At 32.5% G+C, this 13,446-nt stretch overlaps 1 protein-coding gene across 1 annotated transcript; it reads right to left on the bottom strand.

Moving 5' to 3' along the window:
- Positions 1-907: 907 nt before the first annotated feature.
- Positions 908-7,343, bottom strand: LOC126888725 (uncharacterized). Its single transcript, XM_050657114.1, has 3 exons — positions 6,347-7,343; positions 5,213-6,226; positions 908-1,035 (listed from the first exon to the last, which is right to left on the bottom strand). The coding sequence occupies exons 1-3, from the start codon at positions 7,341-7,343 to the stop codon at positions 908-910; spliced, it is 2,139 nt and encodes a 712-aa protein (XP_050513071.1).
- Between the last annotated feature and the right edge of the window lie 6,103 nt (positions 7,344-13,446).

A 13,446-nucleotide genomic window follows, 5' to 3' on the forward strand; every position in this document is an offset into this window, starting at 1 on the left:
TTAAATAAAGGTAACTAATTTTAAATTTATTTATATATATAAAGCCTGATCAATATTTCCAATATTATCTGAACAATAACCTGTATATGGTCTTGATCTGTACAAAACTTCTGAATTAGAACATTTTTTTGTTCAGCACGTTATCCACAAATGTAGTAGAGTGACCATTAGTTTAACTATTTAAAACTATTATCTGATAATGCTAGGTTCATGTATTCTATGGATGTAGCAATAGAAAGAAGCCACCTTCTGTTAAAAAGGATGATTAGAAGAGGGAGGTATGGTATAGTCTGTCTAGTCGATTTTCTAAAGATAAACTTAAGTTTATCCATTGTTTCCAACGTACATACATCAGGATGTAAGTTTTTGAGTGAATCTAGAATGTTTTTGGCATCTGAAAGATTTCCATCTAAAATGGATATTGTATCCTACAGTTCTAAGCCAATTTAAGATTTTTTGAAAGGTGGACAAACTGGGGGTTAAATTCCCAATTTGTTAATGACTAAATAAGGTCCCACTGACCTCTGTGGACTGTATGTTAGTTACCAACGCTTTGGTTCAAAAATCACACCCCATAAAGAGGTGGTAAAAGGTTATATCTAATCCTTTAACTAAGATTAAATTAATAAAGCGAGTTGAGAAAGTAAAGGTTTAATTATCCTAGACAAAAAAAGGTTACAAAATAAAACAATAATTAAATAAAAAAAAGAACCAATCTAAACGTGTACTGAATATGAAGTCAAAATTCAAAATGTCTATGAATGTAAATTTATTTGAAAATGTTTACTCAAAAAGTTCTGTATAGCTACCATAGTCCCATTATTGCACTTCCCGGTGGCTGGTTTCAAGTCGAGGAACTGCTGCTGGTCGAAGTAATCTGCTGGTCTCGAACGGCCACGGCTCAAACTTAGCCCAAACACCACAAATCTGGTAGTTCTTTGCTGAATTTGGCGGTAATAAAATCACAAATAAATAAGTAGACTCCAATATAGTCTACTACAAACTGAACAGTTACGTGAAATTTTGTATTTACTCCTGTATAAAATAAAGGAGTTAAGAAACAATAAATGATTAAACACACTTATTCAAAACAACAAAATACAATTTTTATGTATGGTCTAAAAATTTTTAACTACACATAATATGTGTACAACTCTAATTGAGTCAGGGTACTGGCGATAAATTTTTTAGCGAGTTGACGAGACGAGGACAATTTCTCGCCCGTCAGGCCAATAAAAATGGAACAACGAATCGACAAGTTCAATGTATGGCGCGTTAATATTTAATTTAGATTTTAAATACGCGTTTCCGGAACATTCTCCCCCCGCTGGCTTGTCCAGAGAAAACAATATTCAACTCAACATAATATATGCCTCACCAGAAGCCGCCAAAATTATTCCGAGTCCGGCCCTGTCCAGTTAAGTGTAGACTTGATTCAAGGTTTACAAAATATACTAAATAGAATACCTTACTATATTATGTATTGAATTGCGTTAAACCTACAAAACGAAACTATACTAAAACGATAAAAAATATATATAAAATATAAATATGTACAAAATTCTGTAGAACTACAAATCGGAAGAAGGTAATCGACAAATCTTGGTGATTGGTCTCACATATTCTCCCGTCCGAGTTTTTACCTTGACGGACCTAACCTTTTGGTCTCGTCCCATATATGTTTCAACAATACGGCCCAGAGGCCAAAGTAATGGAGGATTTTCCTCATTTTTAACAAGAACCAATTCATTGACCTCAAGATTTTTAGTGCATGTTCTCCACTTTGGTCTATGCTGTAGCTGATTTAAATAATCAGTAACCCATCTGTTCCAGAACAATTGTTGTGCTTGCGAAATCTTTTGGTACACATCCAATCTATTTTCGTTGACCAAAGTAACATCCAACTCCGGGTATGCAGTTAAACTTGTGCCAATCAAAAAATGTCCCGGAGTGAGACATGCCATGTTGTTTGGGTCATTCGATAATTGTGTAAGGGGTCGTGAGTTTAGAATGGCTTCAATTTGCACGACCATTGTATAGAACACTTCAAAGGTAACAACATTTTTACCAAGTAATCGATAAATGTGAAACTTAGCGCTTTTAATTCCACTCTCATGTAAACCTCCCCAATGTGGAGCATTTGGAGGCAAAAATTTAAATTCTATTAAATTCTCTAGACAATAATCTTTTATACTACTATTCTGTTCTTTACTTATCAAAAATTCGTGCAATTCCTTAAGCTGATTACGTGCTCCAAAGAAATTAGTTGCATTATCACTATAAATAACAGTAGGGTTTCCCCTACGGGAAATAAAACGTTTCAGGGCTAATAGAAAATCCTGAGTAGTCAGACTTGAAACCAATTCCAAGTGGACTGCGTGAGTGACTAAACAAACAAAAATAGCTATATAAGCTTTTGTAATTGGTGCTTTTCTAAGGTTAGAGCTTTTTATTAAAAAGTATCCACCATAGTCAATGCTTACCTTTCGAAAAGGTCTAGAGACAGTTACCCTATCTTTGGGAATGTCTGCCATAATTTGGGTCATTGGTTGACACTTAAAACGAAAACAAATCATACAGCGGTGTATCACTGTTTTAACCTCTCTTAAACCATTAAGAGGCCAGAATTTTAGGCGAAAGTTTGACAGAGTGGTTTGCGCACCTGCATGTCCTAATTTTACATGCATTTCTTTCAACATAAGCGAAACAACACGATTATGAGCTGGCAACAAAATAGGATGTTTCTGATCATATGGAAGGTCAGCATTTTCCAATCGTCCACCCACACGTAAGAAGCCGTCCTCTAGAGTGTACATGGGCGTCAATGCAGCTAAATTTTTATTTGAACAAACTTTATTTACTTTAAGGTCAGAAATTTCTTTACTAAAATATTGTTGTTGAAGCTCCCGTACTATAATATTTGTTGCACTATCTAGTTCTCTGGGAGTTAAAACCTCCGTTAATCGATTTGGATCAGTTTTCGACAACTTACAGTTTTTTACAAATCGTAAAACGTATGCAAAAATACGTTGAGTCTTTTTAAGCGATGAATATCTTTCCGAAGCTAATAACCAAAAGCTATTTTCTACTTGAATATTAGACAATACGACCTTCTTTTCTTCGGAAATATTCTCCAAATCAAAATTCATTCTGAATTGTTCATAATTTATCTCTAATGACGATAAAAATGGAGGACCACGCCACCACATATGCGAAGGGACCAACAGCTCTTTCACTACTACACCCCTACTAGGCAAGTCTGCTGGGTTCCAATTAGATTTAACATGATGCCAAAGAAAACTTTTCCTTATTGACTGTATAGCTGCTACCCGATTTGCCACAAAAACATTCCACCTTGAGGAACTTGAATTAACCCAATATAAAGCTATCTCTGAATCCGACCATATATGACATTCGTCAATCCTAATACGATCCTTAAAAATATCTATAAAGCGTCGTTTAAACACAACGACAAGTCACAGCAACTAGTTGTGATGACAAGTTGAAACGCTGTTTAGACGCTGCGATTCAATGCGATACCACCTTCAACCCAACTCCAACTTTGATAAGTTGTGCGATGCACCGTTTACACACAATGATAAGTTGCAACAACTCGATTGACCTTGATAAGTTGTTTGATTTATCGCTGTGTTTAAACGATCCTTAAAGCGTCGTTTAAACACAACGATAAGTCACAGCAACTAGTTGTGATGACAAGTTGAAACGCTGTTTAGACGCTGCGATTCAATGCGATACCACCTTCAACCCAACTCCAACTTTGATAAGTTGTGCGATGCACCGTTTACACACAGTGATAAGTTGCAACAACTCGATTGACCTTGATAAGTTGTTTGATTTATCGCTGTGTTTAAACGACCCTTAAGAGAACTAGCCAACTGCGTACCCAAACTTATTGCACACAACTCTAATCTGGGAATCGTCATTTTTAACAAAGGTGCGACTCGTGATTTTGACGTAATTAATACCGAAGAGATTGATTCATTACTGTAAATCGTTCTCATATATACAACTGCTGCATATGCCGCTTCACTTGCGTCACAAAACACATGCAATTCTATTTTACAAGTATCTGAATTTGTTAAAACGTAACGAGGAATACTTATTGTTTTTAACTGAATAAAGTCCGAGCAAAACTCTTCCCAAATCCTTAACAAATGCGGTTCTGTGATTTCCGAATCCCAACCAATTTTCAATAACCAAAGCTTTTGTATTAAAATTTTTCCTCTAACGATAAATGGTGTCAACAAACCTAATGGATCAAAACATTGAGCAACCAACGATAAAATCTTCCTCTTAGTGATCGGTTTACTTTCCGCAATTTCCGGTACTACAAAGCTCAAAACATCAGTAGCTGGATTATATCTTAAACCAAGCACCTTATTAGAGTGTTCCTTTGACAGATCTATGTTCTGTAATTCGAAACTGTTTGAAACATTCTGATCCTTTTGTAACAACTCAGTAAAGTTTGAAACAATTTTGTGCAATGTAAATCCAGATCCATTAAGCACTGTACTTAAGTCATTATTTAGCTTATTCAATTCACTAACAGAATCACAACCCGCCAAGATGTCATCCATATACGTTTGTTCTGTTAGAATGTGCGAGACAAAAGTATAATTCGCTTGATTTTTATTTGCGATATCTTTTAGTATTCTAGTAGCCAAAAAGGGCGCGCAATTCGTGCCGAATGTTAATCTTTGCATCTCTATACACGATAGTTGTTCACTAACGTTATTTCTCCATAAAATATTTAGCAAAAATGTTTGATTTGGATTAACTTTTATTTGCCTAAACATTTTTTCAATATCTCCTATTAAAACAAATTTAAAAGTGCGAAATCGTAATAAGATATCGTACAAGTTAGGTTGTACCTGATACCCCTTTAGCATTATATCGTTTAGTGAGAGACCGGTAGAGGTTTTCCCACTAGCATCGAAAACAATTCTAACTTTAGTCGAAATACTGTCTTCGCGTATGACTGCGAAATGAGGCAAAAAATATTTATTAAAATTTTTATTATATTTTTTCAAGGGAATCACTTTGGCGTGATCTAGTTGCAAATATTCGTTAATAACCGATTTATACTCGTCGAAATGAGATTTATTTTTACCTAACTTCTTTTCTAGATTAAAGAAACGGTTCTTAGCCATAGCCAGCGAATCTCCTAACTTTCCAAAAGAGTTAGGAGTACGAAAAGGCATATCTACTTGATATCTTCCATCTGGAAGTACAACTGTGCTATCTACAAATATTTTCTCCGCTATTAATTCATCGGATTTCAAACTTGGCTTCTCTCTCGGAACGTCCTCAGTGCACCAAAATTTTTGTACAATGTGCTCGAGAGTCTCAGAATTTCTCGAAGAGATACACAATGAAACGCATGGTGATGCATCTTCACTTGTGTGAATAGACTCCAGTTGTTTAGTTCCAAAACATGCGTGATGTGCATGTGAATTCTTACTCGAAGGGTTTTTTATAAACGAAGTTGGTATTGTACCGGCTATAATCCATCCCATTCTTGAATTTTGAAGGGTTGGCATGTTTTCCCCCATGTGGTGCATACCATCTACCAATATTTTATAGCAATAATCTGCTCCAATCAACAAATGTATATCCGACGTCACGTAATATTGAGAATCTGCCAAAACAAAATGAGAGGGAATGCAAAGTTTTTTACTATCAATTTCAAACTGCGGTAATGGATTTGTTATTTTGCTCAAAATACCACAAGACATTCTCATTTTTTCTGAATTTACCGACGAATTTATTACGATATTGACCGTCTTTTGTGACCTCGTTAAACTAATTCCTAAACCATAAATCGACATATTCTTTTCCTGCGTAGGATATTTTAATCTATTTGCAAGCTCTTCGGTTATAAAAGATAATTGACTACCCGGATCAATTAACGCTTTGACCAAAATTTTACGACCATATTTTGAATATAAGAAAACATTTATAGTTCCCAACAGGACAACCGAATTTTTATTAGACATTGTCAAAGTCGTAAATTCGATACTCGCGTTATTACCATTACTAACATTTTTATCGTTTGCGAGGCTCGGAGAAGAATTTAATATTTCCGTTGTTTGCAATTGGGAACAAGGCGACAACGATCTCTTTGAAAAATGTAATAATGTCGCATGATTTTTTTGACACACTACGCAAGATTTTTTACTGGGACAGGCTGTGACGTAATGTTGGCCTTCAAGGCAATTAATACAAAGTTTATTTGTTTTAACAAATTTAAATCTATCAGAGACCGACAATTTTTTGAATTTTCTACAGTCGCAAATTAAATGATTCTGTAATGAACAGAAATTACACGATATTTTTCCACTGTCTGTGGCAGATAAAACTCTATTATTCATTCTATTATAAGTGGGAGCTGCAGACTTATTTTTATTCGATGTAGATGCATCAGAATGCTTAACCGGTACTAAATTTTCGAGATGTGTTGCTCTTTCCTGAATTTTATTTAAAAATTTCTCAAAGCTAACTTCTGCCTTTTGTTCCCGTGAAAACTCCAAAGACCTTAGCGTAGCGCTATCAAGTTTTTGTTCTACTAACAATATAAGTATCCAATCTAATTTATCCTTATCAGTTAGATTTAAATTATCCAAAGTTTTAAGTTTATTAGACACATGAATATATAAATCTCTAAGTTGTATGTGATTTGCATTTTGTGGTACCGGTTTAAAATCAAGTAGTTCCAAAAATAATGTTTTAGTCAAATTATATTTATTTCCATACCTCTCTACTAGAGTATCCAAAGCTAACTTTAAATTTTTTGCAACAACCGGAAAATTTGATATTAATTTAGCCGGCTCACCTCTAACATATGATTTTAAATACATCAGTTTTTGAATATCTGATAATGAATCATTTTTTAAAATTGTTATATCGAATATTTGAAAAAACGAGTCCCATTCCGTTATTTTACCTGAATACGGGTGGATTGAAAACTCCGGGAGTCTAACGGCTACTGGCGATACATTTTTTGTTGAGCTTGTGCTAACTGACTCTAAATCTAAACTATCTTTAGACAATAAATCTAGTTTCGTGCTTAAAATGTCAAAACACCCCAAATAAAGCGCGTCTGTCTCTTCTCGCGTTTCTAATTTGCCTCCATCGGGCAATGTGCCTTCTAAGTAGTTATAACCGTCATTAAAATTATGAAATGCTTCTTTTAGCATATCTAGTTTCACGGCTATGGCAAATTTACTATTTATTTGATCTAAATGATCACGAATCCAAGTTTCTACGCGAGTAATATTCGATTTACCCGTCTTTTTCTTTGAACGAGCCGTTGCTTCATCCATTTTTATCAACCAAAATATAAAATAAGTATAAATTGAAAATTGGATATAAAACCTGTACTATTTCTCAAACTCTATCGTTTAGATCCGGCTCGAAGGACCATGGACAAACTGGGGGTTAAATTCCCAATTTGTTAATGACTAAATAAGGTCCCACTGACCTCTGTGGACTGTATGTTAGTTACCAACGCTTTGGTTCAAAAATCACACCCCATAAAGAGGTGGTAAAAGGTTATATCTAATCCTTTAACTAAGATTAAATTAATAAAGCGAGTTGAGAAAGTAAAGGTTTAATTATCCTAGACAAAAAAAGGTTACAAAATAAAACAATAATTAAATAAAAAAAAGAACCAATCTAAACGTGTACTGAATATGAAGTCAAAATTCAAAATGTCTATGAATGTAAATTTATTTGAAAATGTTTACTCAAAAAGTTCTGTATAGCTACCATAGTCCCATTATTGCACTTCCCGGTGGCTGGTTTCAAGTCGAGGAACTGCTGCTGGTCGAAGTAATCTGCTGGTCTCGAACGGCCACGGCTCAAACTTAGCCCAAACACCACAAATCTGGTAGTTCTTTGCTGAATTTGGCGGTAATAAAATCACAAATAAATAAGTAGACTCCAATATAGTCTACTACAAACTGAACAGTTACGTGAAATTTTGTATTTACTCCTGTATAAAATAAAGGAGTTAAGAAACAATAAATGATTAAACACACTTATTCAAAACAACAAAATACAATTTTTACGTATGGTCTACAAATTTTTAACCACACATAATTATGTGTACAACTCTAATTGAGTCAGGGTACTGGCGATAAATTTTTTAGCGAGTTGACGAGACGAGGACAATTTCTCGCCCGTCAGGCCAATAAAAATGGAACAACGAATCGACAAGTTCAATGTATGGCGCGTTAATATTTAATTTAGATTTTAAATACGCGTTTCCGGAACAAAAGGTATTATTGTTTAAAGTTTGATTGTTAAAGATATTATTTCTATGTTGATCAATAATAAATCTGATAACAAGGGTGCTAAGCGGTTACCCATAGCCAGACATAGCCCTATCTATAGACATCATTAAACAAAAAAAGATCTTTTGTAAACCAAATTTAAGCAAACTCAAAATATGAGAATTAATATCTATAAATATTATTAATATGAATTAATTATTATAATTATTTATTCCAATTCTAAATTAAGGTAGATTATTAACTTAGCTATTAAGATAGCTAAAGTAGATAAATAAAAGTAACTACCTACCTAATTCGAGAAAGATTTTTTTATAAAGAAAAAACTATCTGGTACATCTAAAACAATTGAAATTTTTTTATTTTTATAGTTGCACAAGATAGTCAAGTGGAAGTAGATTACCTACAATTGGAAGACACATAGCAGACGTCCAATGTACCCTCTACTTCCACTGTGCTGCTCAGTACACCCACAACAACTGCTGTCCTGCCCAAGAAGACAGCCAAGATGTCTCAGGCTCGTTCAAAAAATAAAAAATTAAAAGATGTAGGGAGTGAAACTCTTAATGTATCTTTTACAAAAAAAAAATTGAAACAGCAAGACTAGAAAAAAGAAGTAAGATAGTATTTTTCAACAAGAAAAAAAGAAATTTTAGAAGTAGAGCTTCAAATAAAAAAATTCGAACTCATACATTATTAGGTAATAGTGGTTAGGTATGTACCTAATAAAGTATTTTTAAATAAAAATTGTAATTTCTTTAAATAATAAAATTAATAAAAAATGTGTTTTTCAAAGTTTATTTACCCACCTGTTAGAATGAGTTATTACCTACTAGCTTCGTCCTCTGCTTCTTTGTCTTAATGCATTCCACAATTCTTCATTTGTTATGGTGTTGGGCCAATACATCTTCAAAATATTTTGTGGGAATCTATTTACAAAAACTTTTCCTTGCATTTCCTTCTGAAATTGTTCATGTCTCACTCCCATATCCCCTTATAGTAGTATTGATTTGATGATACTATTAAATGTGTTTTGGCTAATTTATGTTGAGATATGATATAAGAGGATTTCAAAGGCCTGTTGTCTGTTGTTCTTTTTCCTATTCTATGTTTAATGTTTGCCTGGACTCCAACTTTTGCACTATTATACTATCAAGGTAGCAGAATTCTTTAACCTGTTTTATTTCTTCTTGATTGATGTATAGTTTACCATGCTCATTTATTCCTATTCTCATCTCTACTATCTTATTAGTGATGATTTTAAGACCAACCTCATCTGCCTTTCCCTTCAGCTTCCTTATCACGTTCTTCATGTCATCTATTGTATGTGATATTAAGCAGATATCATATTGCATATCCCAATGTTGGATTTAATTGGCAACCAAATCTAATCTTTATACAACAGTTATTTAACAAAAGGTAAGTAGTAATCCTAAATTAAATATTTAAAATTAAACATTATTTTTTTATTTTCACACTAACACAATATGTTGAAGTAGAGCTAAACTAATGCTCCCCTGTAGCACCATCTACATGTGTGTGCAGCCCAATATACAGTGAGCATGTAAAGGTTGGAATAAATTCATTTTCTCGAGAATGGACGATTTTGGAAAAAATCCCGAAACAGGTCAATTTTTATTTTTAAATTACGACTTTTTGGCATTATTATCATACTAGTGACGTCACCCATCTGGGCGTGATTACGTCATCGATGATTTTTTTAAATTAGAATAGGGGTCGTGTGGTGGCTCATTTAAAAGGTAATTGAATTCTCTAATCAGTAATATAAACATTAACATAATTACTTATACATAAATTTCATTGATTAAATTTATTGACATAAAAAGAAGAATATATGTCATTTATTTAATTCAAAATACACTTTACTGCTCTTAGAAAACAGAAAGAAATGTTTATTTGAAAAATATTCTTTGCTTTTCGCTTAAATTAAATTAATTAATTTTAAAAATTAAATTATAATTAAATAACTAATAATTTTAATTAAACACTACAATATCCTTTATTTAATAACTATTTCACCTATATAATAACTAAAAAACTCTATTTAATAACTAAAAACAACTATTTATAAACATTAACAGCCCTTTAATCAACCAATAACCTCAAATTAGGTGACAGTTCCTTTTGGTCGCCGTGTGACATGCGAAATTGGTTAATCAGCGTTTCGGAAACTCAAAACACTTATGATCGACTGTTAACTAACGATTAATCGTTTGTTAAATCATATGATCGACTGTTATTGAACTCCCGTTTAACTGGTGTTATTGAAACTCAAAATGCATTTGATCAACGATTAACCATCGATTACATAATTTTTGAGATGATCATCCTTTCGGAAACCGGCTGTAAGTCTCGGAAAATTAATAATTCCCATTACAATATTCAGGGCAACCGACTCTTCTGGACCAGGGCCGCGTTTAGGTCAATTGACGCCCTAGGCAATTCCCTAGTAGCCGCCCTTCAAACATGTACCATTTTTGCAAAACAAATGCAGAAATTTTTATTTAAATAAGAATACACTAAAATTTTTATTTAAATAAAAATACACTAAAAATGGATTTAAACTACGATGTTTATATACCTATAATAGAAAACAATGTCATTCTTCATTGAAAACTTCTTTTCAAAAAAATACTTCAAAAAAATTTTGTTCTTGACAAAATCGACAAATTGTTAACACGTTCTTGCGTCATACTCATACTTAATGGGAAAATATTTTGAATTCTTGGCATTTTCGAAAATGACCTTTCACAGAACACGTTGGCAACTGGGAAGCACAAAGCAATGTCAAAATTAGGGAAAATATCTTTCAATCCACTTAATGCAGTCACAGAAGGTTTTCACCTCCGATTTCGTTGAACCTCCATCGATTTTCATGAAAATTGTAAGTAGTAAGAGGATACCTCAAGGAACAAAGGTGACATGATGCCAACTTGCGCTTTTACCGTGGTGGTGAAAACTACCACTTTAAGTGGGGGTGAAAGAAATAATACCATAAATCGATAGAGAGACAAATTCTAAGCCAAATTTGTTATATAAAGTTATTAAGGGGATGGGTACGTATTTTCGGCTGCAATGGTATATAAATGGGGATTCATTTTTTTCGAATCCTGAGAAAACTAATAAGTATTTTTAAAAAATTTAAACGCGGAATGAAAGATTTTAAGTTCTTACCGAGGGCCGAAAGTCCTTGAAAACTTTTATAATGTTTATTTTAATAAGTTACAGGGGTGAAAACTAAGAGAAAATGTAGTGTGATTTTTAATTTCAAATATATCATTCAAAAGAAACTTTTTGTTTATTCTGAGAGACTTTCGGCTCTCGGTAATAAAGTAATCTTTCATTCTGCGTTTAAATTTTTCAAAAATATTTATTAGTTTTCTCAGGATTCCAAAAAAATGATTACATTTAAAATACTTTGATAATTTTGATAGGCGTCAAAATGTTCCTTTCCTTTTAATATAAGTCAATACTTTTTGAGTTATTAAAGATCAAAGAGTTTATTTTTTCATAAAAAATGCATGTTTTAAAGCAGTTTTTCACGTATAACTCGAAAATTTTAAGCTTTCACAAAAAAGTTATTATTACCAAAATTGAAGATAATAAAAAGCTGAATACATTTCTCACGTCAAGACCGGAATTACTGTTAATTCAAAATGAGTTATGGGTAATTGAATGTATATTTTTTCGACGAGTACTCAAATCTAAGTATTCAAGCGTAAATAACGGGAAAAGGATGCATTTTATAAAATATACCTGCTAAGCACTTGTCAAAGTACTTCGGAGTACCTATCAAATGAGCTCCAATAGAAGTTAATAGCATCACAATTAAGCAAGTTATGATGAAAATAAGAGAACCATTTAGAACTTTTTAGGAAAAAGTGAAAAATAAAACATACGCCATTTCCACAAAAATCAAAATTTATAGTAATTCTTAGAAGAGTTTCTTCATATTAGCATAAGTAATGATTTCAACAATTTTGACCGGTTCAAAAGGTGTAATTTAAAAAAAAAAACAGAATTTTAAAATTATCGTAATTTTCATTTTCTTTTGATAACACTTAACTTCAAAAATACTCAATATACGTAAAAAGTGATATATGTATAACTAAATTTTAGTTTTTTCTGAACCAAATATTTTACCCTTTTACTATTTCTGTAGGGTAAAAAATAACCGAGTTAGAAACGAAAAATATCCGAAGCTTAAGTTTTGCTGCGAGTAACATGTAACCGGGGCCATTTAACCTTTTATTTTTAAAAAAGTAAGGGGTTTAAAAAATTAAATTCAACGTGGTTTAATAGCCATTAAAATTAACTTTTAAATGGTTTTAGGGCAAACCTGACATCGTAAAAATTAACGGAGTGATTAAAAAACAATAATAACTTTCTTGGAAAAATTTTTAAAAGATAAATTTTGAAAAATATTTGGTGCATAAATTTTAATGCTATCAACTTGTTCGGGGGCTCATTTGATATATAATTCTAAGTACTTTGACTAATGTTTAGTAAGGTTATGTTATAAAATCCATCATTTTCATGCATTTCATCATGCTGAATACTTAGATTTGGAAATGATACTCGCCGAAAAAATATACATTCAGTTACCTATAATTCACTTTTAGTTAACATTAAAAGCTTTTTCTAGTACGGTTATTTCGTTTTCTATTAGGTAGCTTTAATTTTGGTAATTATAACTTTTTTTTTACGCTCTGCTATGTCTAGGACTCGAATGTTGTTTTTTGATTGGAATGTGTCTAAAGATATTCAACTTCTCATCTTTACCGATGAGCCCAGAGAGGTTGAAGAGGGCGAAACACATTTCTAAGAACTGGTGTTTGGATCTTTGATTCTATTCAAAAAATTTTTCCCAGCCCGAAATGGTGGATGTGTGAATTATTCGTAAGGGGATTTTTCCACATTCTCTATTTCATTTGTTTGATTTCGTACGAGTGGTCGTTAAACCAGTATCTGTGGATCTTTTGATCACTGAGTGTGTTTCAAAGATCTACATCTTTTGTTTTTTTATAACTTTTTTGTAAAATATAGTTTTTAAGTTATTTATGAAAAATCGGCAAAAAACATGCATTTTCCTCACGAAAAATTAAAATCTTTG

The sequence above is a fragment of the Diabrotica virgifera genome, chromosome 7 (genome assembly GCF_917563875.1).
Source record: "Diabrotica virgifera virgifera chromosome 7, PGI_DIABVI_V3a".
In the NCBI taxonomy this organism is placed as follows: Eukaryota; Metazoa; Arthropoda; class Insecta; order Coleoptera; family Chrysomelidae; genus Diabrotica; species Diabrotica virgifera.